Source organism: Blennius ocellaris (assembly GCF_963422515.1).
Source record: "Blennius ocellaris genome assembly, chromosome: 24".
NCBI lineage: Eukaryota > Metazoa > Chordata > Actinopteri > Blenniiformes > Blenniidae > Blennius > Blennius ocellaris.
In genome coordinates this window covers 6227746-6240041 of record NC_137673.1, presented here as the reverse complement: position 1 = coordinate 6240041, position 12296 = coordinate 6227746, and the positions used below count along the sequence as shown (strand labels likewise).

At 44.2% G+C, this 12296-nt stretch overlaps 1 protein-coding gene across 4 annotated transcripts in view; it reads right to left on the bottom strand.

Moving 5' to 3' along the window:
- Positions 1 to 12296, bottom strand: part of LOC308147509 (dedicator of cytokinesis protein 9-like) — a gene marked incomplete at its 5' end in the record, with an annotated part of 43319 nt that overhangs the window by 24881 nt on the left and 6142 nt on the right. Inside the window, 2 exons of one of the 4 annotated variants that reach the window (XM_080519704.1) lie at positions 2476 to 2592; positions 9437 to 9672. In XM_080519704.1, the coding sequence (XP_080375830.1) occupies positions 2476 to 2592; positions 9437 to 9598 (279 nt within the window). Of the gene's footprint in view, positions 1 to 2475; positions 2593 to 4778; positions 4896 to 9436; positions 9673 to 12296 lie in introns of those variants that run through there. The other 3 variants (XM_080519705.1, XM_080519707.1, XM_080519706.1) reach the window with 3 other exon arrangements.

Genomic DNA, 12296 nt, shown 5'->3' with positions numbered 1-12296 from the left:
GTCTTAAAGTAGCCATCCAGCTTCGATTTTTCTATGCTGGTTGATCTGCACACACGTCATGTAAAGTTCCTGTGACTATGGTGAATCGATGGTGGAACATATCAGTCATTCAGACAAAAAAACTTTGAGCCGGGTATGATTTTTCACTTACTTCAGCTGCACAATAGAGCATCAAATCTTACCGAGTTTCACTTTTATTTACTTTTATTTGTGTGCAGGGGATAAATAAGAGGAAGGATTCATGTTATACTGGTGAAATGCAAAACTGGATACTGCAATGTCTCATTTTCCTTCTGAAGCAACTAAAACAACCACAAGTAGATATTAAATAACCACAAAGAAAGAAAATAATGACCAAAGGCCAAACCACTAAGAGTCAAGAAACCCATGCAAACGAGCAGAAAATGACCATAAAGATACAAAAATAATCACAAACACACAGAAAACCACCATACATAGACTACAAGTGGCCAAAAAGAAAAAAACCCTTCAAGATAATATACAAAATTACTATTAATATGAAAGTACCACAAAAAGATCCCGTATGAACAAAATAAAAAATACTTAAAGATGATCACAATGTCCACCATCCCACCACAGACATTTAAAATGCCAACACACAAAATCAATCATGAATACATGGAAAACCACAACAAGGAGACCAAAATAGCAACATGGACAAAGCAAACAGCTCCAACTATACATGACATCGCCACATATAGAAACATGAAAAGACCACAGTAAAACCAAAACAATCACAAATACACATAAAATCATAAGTAAACAAATAAAGAAATTATAAACTATAAAAAAAACCCCACCAAAACATACATAGAGACACAAAACAGCCATAAATATTAAATAAACAATTCTGAAACTTGTCAAAAATAACCACAAACTGGTTAAAAAAACACAAAATCCAATCAATATTAACATATAAAGCTGAACTTACGTAGACTGAGTCTGAGCTGTCGGAGGTCTGAGCTGCATGTCTGCCTGCTCAGTGACGACCGAGCGCTCCACGCACACACACCGCCACTCTCGCTTCAACCACACTGCTGTCTGTCAGCTGTGAACAGGAACTGCTGGCTGCCAATTAGCAGCATTCCTTCACAGCCATTAAAGCCGGGCTTTGATGGCTGCCACCGGGTCAGGGGGGCACGTTCCCACGGGCCGCACCGGGCGATGCCGGGCCGCCATTAAACACTCCGGCGCGGAGATAGAGGCTGTGGCTGAAGCGGTTGTGAAGACTTATCACTTGCGGCACATAAAACACAAGACGTGACCCTTTTTTCGGCAACACTTCACCTCCGTCCACCTTGCGTTTGTGTCTGTGTATGTGCATGTGCAGCATGTGTCTGGACGCCGCTCCCCCCCCCACTCTCTTCCGTCCCTGAGCCCACTGATGTGAAACATATGGTGGGTTAGACAGATGAACACACACACACACACTGCAGACAGCCTTGTAATGAACCCCACCCATCATCTACTGATTGCGAAATAGTCTGGAAGCAGTGACTGGGAACTTTGATAGGACGATGTGTCTGTGAACCGTGTCTCACAGCGGCCGAGTTAAAAGGCGAGAAGGCAAGACGTTACCTTCCTGCAGGATCTCTTGACGATGGAAGTCAGTGATCTCCCACCGTCATGTCTGCAGTGTGTGGATCAGTCCTCTATCCCCCCGCCTGCTTGCAGCAGAAAGCTGCTGCCTCTCAGCGCTCTCCTGCTCCAGTTTATTCCTAATACCATCACACTGTGGCCTCTGCTTCTGCCCCACCCGCTGGGATCCAGGGCAGAGCCGCGGTGATGTGATGTTGACGCCCAGCGGAGCGTGTGAGTGTTTGACGGGGTCACCAGGTGAGGTGGGGCTTTTCGGAGCTGCTCGTCATCATCCTGTTGTGTGTGGCCAATGCTCAGTTGGGCCCGATCTTGACCAGACGCAAGTGTGTCTGCAGATTCCACCAGCAGCGTTTTACTGTTTGTTGATTTAGTAAGTTCCTTCATTTTCTTGCACTTTTGTGCTTCAGATTTCTGGCCTGTTGCCACCAGCATGAAGTAATTTTGGAGTAATGAGGTGAAACACAATGTATTTATTGCACTTCAGTCTTTTGCGATTTGTAGAATTCAAATGTTGATGAAGACAAATTTGCAATATAGATATAAATATACCCATTTTGTTCAATGTTAGTCGCTTTTAATGATTTTCTATTGAAAAAGCAGACGCTTCATACAATTCCTTACTTAAGCATCTTTTTCATTTGAAATCACCATGATCAGGATTGAGTGTGTTTAAACGTGACGCTGAGTGTGTGTAATTGGACTTCAGCCTCATCCACGAGCCGGAAGGGGAAAAAAAAGGAAGGTTCTTTATTAAGATTCTTTGTCCGTGCTGTGCAGCCACAAACTGACCTCTCAAAGGGGGTAAAGTGAAACAAATGACAAACTATTTGAGGTTTTTTTTTTCTTTCTTCTTACCTGGAAGTCGTCGGTGGGAAACTGCAGCATGTCCCGCAGAACATCGCTGAGGATCTGCGTTTTCCTTTGCACCAGCACGTTCTCATAGTCCAGAGGCTCGATGACCTTTGGCTTCACCTGCAGGAAGAGAAGACGGCGTCAGTCCAGCTTATAAAAAAACTCATACAGGTGACAAACAAATCAGTGTGTTGGTCGTGTGATAAGTTACTGAGAGAAATGTGTGTTATTCACACTGCCTGGACAACAAATTGCCATTGTCCTCTCGGGGAATGACGGCGGATGATGGCCACAGACGCAGGGACAAGCGCAGCCATGAATGTGGGTTAAGAGAGGAGGAGATGCTGGGTGAGTGGGTGAGGGAAGGGATGAATGGCTGAGCCGGAGCCCGTGTGTGCTATTGTACCAGTCACAGTGTCATGAGCTCACACTGAAAACCTGAACGAGATAAGCCTTTATTGCCGCTTCTCCCGTCCCTCCTGCGAGGATTTAAAGGAGTGCATATTACCTCCGTCGACTGCTGGAAGATATACAGCCGAAGCGGATCCTTATGCTACATCATAAGAGACGGGAGTTTGTAATCAGCGGAGCTTGGAAGTAAGTGAGATAGCAGAGTGTAGTTCCTGAGATTAAACTCCCCCGGCACACCAGACGTCAACTGCAACATTCCACAAAATAGACCCACGGGATTCCTGCAGTGTGTCCTGCTTTAAAAAGCCGGCCTGCAACTTCACAAAATAGATCTTCACATGTGACACATGTGTTTCTGTCTCTGCTTAATAACATTTAGAGGAAATAAACAAGGCTTGAATCTATTTATAACTCAACTTACAACCACATAACGGCACCAGAGGGAAGATTCAAGAGCACTTTCACCATTTGGTGCTTCCATAAACACATTTGTTTGCTTGTTTTTTTAAAAAGATTTTTAGTGTAAAAGTGTGAGAGATGTGGGCAAAATCTCCAGTGTGGGAGAAAGTAAGAAGACAACCAAAGATACATGATTTGTCCTCTGGAGACCACAAATACCATCACAAAGATCAGATCCGACAAATTCAACAGACAAGTGAAGCAAGAAAAATTGAAAACAAAAGTAAATGTAGGGACAAAGAAGGATGACAACAGAAGTCAGCTGGTTCATCTAATGCTGACAATGATTGTCTTGCACAGAGATATCTCACGCATGTTCTGATTTTCACATAAACGGTAAATATGAGTCTTCTGGTGGTGAAAAGTGCAAAAGGTCGATCACTCCTCACCTGATGCTTATTAGAAAAACTTAACGTCTTGGTCGTGACAAAGACAAAGCAGGGGGACGACCAACGTGAGGTGATTCATCCTCTGAACGTATGAAAAAGTGAAATGTCAGTTGAATTCTCCTCTGGAGAGCATGAATGTCTGACCATCGACACATCGAAGACACAAGTTTTCTCGGCGACAGTAGAAAAGAGTTTCAGGGTTCATCCTCTGAATTAGGTTCCATCAAAGACACACTTCGGTCAAAACCAAAGTTGCCAATTTACGTTTCTGAAAGGCTTCATGTTTCCAGGGAATGCGGTCACACGACGTTCATGTGAAACACATTATTTGGCTCGACCTCCTGGTCTGAGTCCAACGAACACAAAACAAACCGAGGAAAATTAAACAGCCGTCCGACTGAAGATATACATTTTGATTCATGCGGCTGGCTTTCCCCATGACATGGAAGTGATATGGCTCAGTATCTCTGAGCCTTCTGGATGTAAAAGGTCCTCTGATAAGGGGAAAAAAAAATCACCCCTCCTGATTTCGAACTGGATGTTTGCCAGTCAGACACAAGATATCAACAAGCAGCTGTGAACTGTGTGACTTCCATGTTATTACCTTGGAAATTAGTTTGTGATTGAGCTGATAAGAGATGATCAAGACTTTTAGACTGACAAGAAGCGGCAGTATTCACATGTTTAGGACAATGGAATGACATCGCAGATATCAGGATCAGGTTTTTCACCTTCATCATCCCACCAGCTTTGCAGCCAACTTGTCAAACTCTCCGACTTTGAGGCACGGGAAGAGTTAATGAACAAAAGGAGCCACAAGTGCTCCACTTCCTAAAAAAAGATCAACATTCAACCCCCTGGAGAGGTGTACCCTCAAGCTGCTATTTCCCATTTCCGTCCAACCTCTTTCAAAAATCTTCAAAGGCTCTCTTGAAAGAGAATCTGAGAGATAAGAGGCTTGTTGAAACAATCAAATCACATCGGTCCCATTTAGCCGGAGCCTCGCGAAGTGGCGTTTTCTCAGAGGATGGTACCGTTCAGACTCACCGCTGCCACCTGTGACCCAGCCTCCACCTCCGCCTCAATCTCAGCCAGGCTCTTGTACTGCTGCGGAGACTCGATCACCATCTCCCTCTTGGGGGCTTTGCCAGCGCGGCCCTGCATCCTGCTCGGCTTACAGCCAGGTGGGACGCCGCATGGCACGGCGTTGCTCTCGGTCCGTGGAAGTCGTGGCGGCTCTGTGAGATCCCCTCAGCACTCGATCACGTCGGACCAGCCTCCCTCTCCGGCTTTCCCTCTCTCTGTCTCTCATCAGAGGGCCCCTCCCACCCTCACAGCTGTGCAGCTGTGAGAGTGTGTGGATGTGTGTGTCTGGATGTACAGTATGTGATTTGTGTGTGTGTGTGTAGGAGGAGAGAGGAACTCAACCACTCCCCCATTAAATCGTTGGAAGGGGCCCAGAGATCATGTCGTCATGGGACGGCCCCACCTGCCTATTGTACGTACGACAGAAATAGACAGCAGCTGAGGAAATGATTGAGATACAAGCTTGAAATCTGCACTTTAAATATTCTGTTAATAAGTATTAAGAGACTAAAACACCTTTAAGTACTTTTCTAATTACCCATAGGTTTCAGATGCCCCCACAACGGTCTTTGTTTAACTGATGAATTAATCTGTTATGATGTTATGGCATAACAGAGTGTACCTAATTTGTACAGATATGATTGCTTAAGATACAATTATTTACAAAACTTCAATGTCACCTTTAAGGATAGTTTTAGAGTCACGATCAACATGCTGAATTTTGATTCAGGATTAGTGAAAACGCAATGCCGCTTTTCGAGGAGGCCATTTCTGAACAGACATAAACACAGATCAGCAGATTCCAAACGGGCTCCAACTGCTGTGACAGTTTAAACTTGATCTGTGTTGACGGAGTCGTGCACCCCGCCGCTCTCACCCTCGGCTTTGAACTGCATCCGCTCCGTGGAAACACACTCCCGCCTTCATCCGGCCCTCTCCATGCAGCGCACACACTCTCCTTCAGGACAATCGCTCGTCTTTAATCGCCGAGTAACGCAGGCGCCTCGGCTCAGCTGTTTCCCATCGGAGCGCGTGTTTCACAACGATGACATTTCAAGTTTTTTTCAGGACGAATTACTGTGAATACATTTATGCAAATCCCTTTATTTCAGAGGGGATTGTTTTTTTTGGTTTTTTTTTAAATTATTATTCTACTTCTCCCACCCCAAATCAGCCACAGACTTTAGTATTCAACAGTCACACAATTATCTCTATAGTGTGTGTGTGTGTGTGTGTGTGTGCGTGCGTGCAGGACGTCAGCCTGTGCACTGTGCAGGGTTGGCTTGTCGTCAGCACAGACTCTTTCCACCGTGCTTCAAAAAGACTAGCTGAGATGTACCATTCACACACATCCGTTTGAAAAACACAGGAATGGCATGGTGGTTAATAGTGGATGTGTTTCAGGAAAGATCTGCCATTTTTTGATGGATTAACAGTCAGTGTTTGGGGGTACATCTGGAAAACAGAAGCAGTGAAATGAAGGCTTAAAATGGGTCTGTTTTATACAGTAACCAAATTAATTGTGATTACATGTTTCATAAATTTCAAAATTTAAAAGATTTAAATTTGTCTAGGTGGTTGATAAAAGCTGATTATGCGTAAGAAAGTCTTTATGTAATAAATCCACCAAAAAACATTTCAAATTCTAGTGCAGCCTTTTTTTAATTGTGTAACTTCATGAAAAATGAATCCTGATGGTGTCAGTTCTGAACTTGTGGTGTTGATGCGGACACACACTGCAAGATGAGACTAACATTATCTAACTAAAAACTCTTATGATGAATAAATAACTCCAAACACTGAATCAAATGTAAACATCTCTTGGCTATAATATTCCACCGTTAATCTTCCCTTTAAGAGACAAATATTATCATGATCACACATCTGACTCTGAGGGCAGTGCTGTTGCTGTTCGAAGGGCAGCAAAAAACGCGTCCTATAAAATCTCAGAAAGTCCTGGGAGGCTTCATTTAGCTCAGAGGCAGGCAGAGACGTGCCCTGATTTCCAGCTTCTCGTGCTAAAGTGTTTTCAGGATCACATGCAAAGACCGGGACGGCTCTGTCAGTCCAATATCGTGGCATTGTAGCAGCATTCTGTTGTCATACAGTGACATCTAGTGGTCTCAGCTGGAATTTATCGATATATAAGACTCTTATTATAAGTCGCATGACCAGACAAACAACTCAAGAAAGTGTGACTTATAATTCAGAAAATATGGCCATTTATATTTACGTTTTATTAATTCAACTTTGCAGCCAATCCTGGGTGACGGTGAGCAAACTCAGTTTATACCTTGGACCGGCCACTAGTTGTTACTTGCAATACAACCGACCCACTGGGAGAACGTGCAAATTCAATAAAGCGAAATCCCCAATGTAGGAATTACTAAACATTACACCGCCATGTAACCCAAAAAGAGTGATAAACCAGTTCTTCCCTCGAGCCCCCTCTGTTAGATTGTATTTCTATTTTTCTTTAGTTTTGGAGACATTTTTCTTGCCTTGTCAGTCAAATACAATCGTATTGAAGGTTTTCCTGTGGCAGCATTCTGTTGTCATATATATTTAGAATAAGCCACTTTCTAATAGGTCACACGGAAAGCTAACAAACTAAAAAATATTGCACATGTTGATATCATCATATATGTGCAAGTCGACCACAAAGTGACTAAACACTGTTGTAATCTCCCTACTTTAAGTCAAAGAATATCACAAAAGTCAGTATTTGCTTTGTTTTCATTGGAATTTAAAGCTGGTGCCGAACATGTAAAGTCAGTGGGTTGAGCAGGATTGAAGACTGGAGCTCCCTGATGGAGTGCTGAGTGTGCGTCGCCCCTGCAGAGCGGCGCAGGCCTCGGTGACAGCGTCACCAGCTCAGCGTGATAATCAGCCTCTTGTCAGGGGCGCACTGAGGTCATCCCGCTGACATTCACCCGCGTCTCGGCCAGCGCTCTCGCGCCACGGTCACGCTTCGCGGCAGCCACACCGCGAGGATGTGGCACGTCTGAATGAAGTCGCTTTTCGGGGCCATCTGCGTCGGGGCTTTCAGAAGAGAAGCCGAGGCAAAAAAGAGGAAGGGGCGTCCGTTTGTTTTCCCACAGCTTGAAGCGATTAGTACATGTGAACCTTCCACGCCCTTCCCATGAGGAGCGCACGCACACGCAAATTAAGAGCGTCGCACGGGCCTGTGGAGAATTGCACAAGGGTGTGTTGACGTAATGTTTGGGAGCAGACCTTCACTACGGGGAAAAGTGTGAGGGTGTTTCCCTTTCACACATGCAAGGAAGCTGCTGGCATAAAACCTCCCTACATGTGTCACGCAGCCGCCGTGCGTTAAACTTAACCAAGTGGATACTGTACAGGTGGTAAACATGCGGATCACGTTAAATGTGATACTGGAGATGTGAGTTTTTAAAGTCTTGATGATGTCAGTGATCCCAGAGGCAAAACAAACTGACTGCCGCTCCAACACACATGTGTATTTTCTGGCTTTGTTTACCTCAAAAGAGGAGAAAAGCAGCAAAGCATGCAAAGAGCAGGTCTCAGTTTCATTTTCTATCATTGCTTGTATTGTTTATCAAACTCGTGTGTTCTGTTTGGCAGAATAATCTGAACACCCGAGCAATATTTGAATGACTTCCAAAAGGTTAAATACAGTCAGTAAAATGCTAATGCTGGGCAAAAACCAGTGCTTCTCCAACTTTTTACAGTGTGCACCACTGGAGAACATCTCCAAGGCGTGTTGATTCCAAATAAGAGTTAACAGTTGTGTTATAACAGTGTACATGCAACTGTTTAGAGCATGATTCACATGAATACAGATATGAATACAGGTTATTGTAGAGGTGAAAATCAAAGTAAAATAATACTTTTAGGTATGCATTCTCACTGATATTTATGTTCCACCGTAAAAGAACGGTTCTATAAATACTTCCACATTAATGGAGGATATTCCTGGACCACCGATGCCTTAATGGTTGCCAGAAGCCATTCCCATCTTAATGGTTGTAAGTGAAAACATTGCATTCATAAGTGATAATGGTTTACAGTGAGCCTCCTTGACTTCTTACACCACCAGTCCTATTCTAACCCCCCCTCCCCATTGATTGTCCATTAAACCTCTTTGACCTGAACACAAGGCAGCCTGCTGGCTAATGGAACTAACATGATGGAAGTAGTTTAATGCCGCAAAGCATAAAGCCAAGCTGCAGGAAAAACAACTTTCCTGGCGCTATGGAAAGAAAAGTTACTTTTTGATGGTGGTTGGCATGAAACTGAAGGATGCTGAAATATCTGCTGGAAAATCTTGTTGCTCAGGGGAGTCTATTAGCGAGATTATTAGCACAAGCTCTGCAGATCTGCACAGTTTAACCCCCCCCTTATATATGTAAATTATTCATATTTTCATCCCAACACAAAAATCCCTAAATGAGAGATATGGAAAGAAGAAAGAACTTAAACTGGAGCCAGTGGACATTTTCCACAATCTGTTCACAAATACACACACGGTGCCAGTATACAGATCTAAACTCATTGATAACAAGCTACAACTGAGAGAACCAACCAGCCACTCGGCACAGATTGAGAAATGATGCAGTGGAAATATGTATTCTCTTTACCAGAGCTGTTGTGGGAATCCAAAGCTGCGACCCCCTCAGACTCAGCGTCTCCTCATCCTCCTCCAGGACCCCCAGTTCCACCGCCCCCTTCACATAGACACAGTTCCTCTCCAGGATGGAGCGCAGGCTCTCCAGCAGAACCACGCTGGTGGTGCATCCCATGGCGCCCCCCGGGACGAGCCCACGTCCGGCTCCGGGCAGGTGTAGCAGTCCAACTTATCCTCTTGAAGTTGACCGCCAGCAGACATGCAGAGGGGGTGTTGCTATCCTCAGCGGGGATGGAGGGATGAGGGAGGAGTGCACCAAGCGGAGAGCTGCTCGCTCAGCGAGAGCAGGGCGTCGACTCGCAGCCTCCTTCCTTCCTCACTCTGCTGGAGGATGAGGATGCGCTTGCCTGCTGCACCCTCTCCCTCTCCTCTCTCTCTCTCTCTCTCTTCTCAGCCTCACCATCTCTCACTTTCACTTCTCCCCTCCCTCCTTCCCTCCCTCCCTCCCTCCCCCCCCCTCGCTCGCACAGCTTAGTCATTTCTCTGACTCGGCATGCTTTGTCAACTGCGACCAACAGCGACGCGCACACTCACCCACACACTGCTGCGGACGGTGTTTCACTCCCCCTCTCTTCCTCCTTCCTTCCTCACTCTCTCTCCCTCCGGCCCTGGGATTTCAGCCTATGCAGTCATCTTTCTGAGCTCATCCAGACGCATAAAAATGAACGATCCCTGCTCTCTTGACCCGAGCCATTAACACTGCACGCGTCATAGGACAAGCAGGACAACCGCCGTTCCTTAATTAACTCGTCCCAGAAGCAAGACGCTGAAGTACACCAGCGTGTTTATGCAAGATAAATGCTCGTACAAGCCAATTCCTCAGATTCTCACTGGTGGCTGGTGTAAATATTTCATCAGCTGCTGACACACTCACCTACTTTGAAGTGGATGATGCAGCGAAATGGGCAACAAGGGGGAGAATCATCATAAAAAGGAGAAAGCAGTTTGTGGGAATAAGTTAAAGGTGCTTGAGGAGATGGAGGCAGACATTCTATCTCTATTAAGTCTCACCACACTGAAGGAACTACTAATTTATGATAAATATGGTGAATTACACCTGGTGGTAATAATATTGTACAGGAAGATGGTGAAACAGCTTCAGAATAAAGTGTAAGCATGTGACAAAAAGAACTTCTCCTCCACTCAAATTCTGTTTTACAAACTATTATCCCTGAGCACACAAGTTAAAGGCAGATCACTTCTTTTACAGCTTTCTGAACGTCTTCCATTCACTGTAACGTTTGAGCAATACAGGAGGAAGCAATCTGATTAAATGCACCATGTATACCCTTGTATCTGATTAGATGAGGACCAGACTGGACTTACGATGGGATTGGAGAAGGTGTAATCCTGTTCATGATCCCATCACAGTCCTTCCATTGCCTGACCCATGAGATACCCTTGGTCCATATTAACCTGCACATCAATCAGATCAGCGGGACAATCTGATTCCTCAATCGGAGAGAATTCAGTCCGATTGAGTCGACAGACTCTCCCAGGCCTCAGAAAGGTTTTTTTTTGGGAGGTTTGAGTGCATTCATTTCAGTGTTTGTAGGCTCAATCAAGTCAAAGCTTCTCAAACAGGCGTCTGTGAAACAACTTCATAGGTCACGGGTTGTCGGTTTGATCCTAAAAACAGGGAATCCTTCTCACAGCAGTTATGACGCTCCTCTCGCTTGCTCATCTTCAACTCACCAAAAAGTTGGCCCTCTGTGATTGTAAACTGAATATTTTCTGCATTGGCCAGCTCCAAAGAGCAGCTTTATAGGTTTTCGGTGCAGTGAAACATTTTATAGAGCAAAAGTTTATGAAACAGTAAAGTCAGTGTGAGTAAATGTCTTTTTTCTGCCAAAATGATGTAATATAATCTGTTAGGATGCACTGAACTGAATATAATACATTTATAGTCCACCAATTCTTGCAAGAGAAACACTTCTGTAAAACATTATGTACCCATATATATCATGCCAAGCAGCACATAGTTCAATGTTAAACATATTCCACTATATTCATCAATTTGCTGTCACTTGTTTGGAAAAAAAAATGTGGAAATGCAGAACATAATAAATAAGTTAACTTGAATGATAAAGGGTTAACAGATCCATGGAACAATGCGCAAAAACAGATGGTTTGAAGCTCACAGTGGGATATTCAAGACAGAGATTTTTGTATTTGATTCATGCAAACAAAAGTTGCATCAAAGTATGAAATACAAATATTCCCCACTTCTCTAAACGAGCCCACATCTTTGTCTTAACAAGTTTCAATTCTTTCAACATCAACGTCACTGCTTCTCATTGCTTCAGGGACCCGAAATCATGCATCTCTGCTGCCACCTTTCGGCCGCACCTGACACTGCAACAACACCGACTCTCAGGAAAAAGAGCCTCATCTTCCTGCTAAAACCTCCCTGCACATGCAAACCAAGATGACTCCAGGCAAACTTCTGCAAGCCTAAGCAAAAACAACAGGAAAAAAAACAAACAGACAAAACCTAGAAGCACGTAAACGTACCGTCAAATGAAAAATATGCTACAAACCCCCCCCCCCCCCAAAATTGCAATCATTATTAATATTTTTATGAAACGTAACAGTATAAGATACAATTGCAGTATGTGGAGCAAAGCCAAACAACTTTACAAACTGTGTTGTCCTCATTTGAAAGGGAAAATCTGTTCCAAGACATTTTTAATTGGGTGAAAATTGGCAGGAACAGCTCTGTGAGTCATGGAGTTGGCTTTTTTAATGACTTTGTGTTTAATTGGTTTTGCTACTGGAGAATATAAGCACAAACTATAGTCACAACAAGCTAC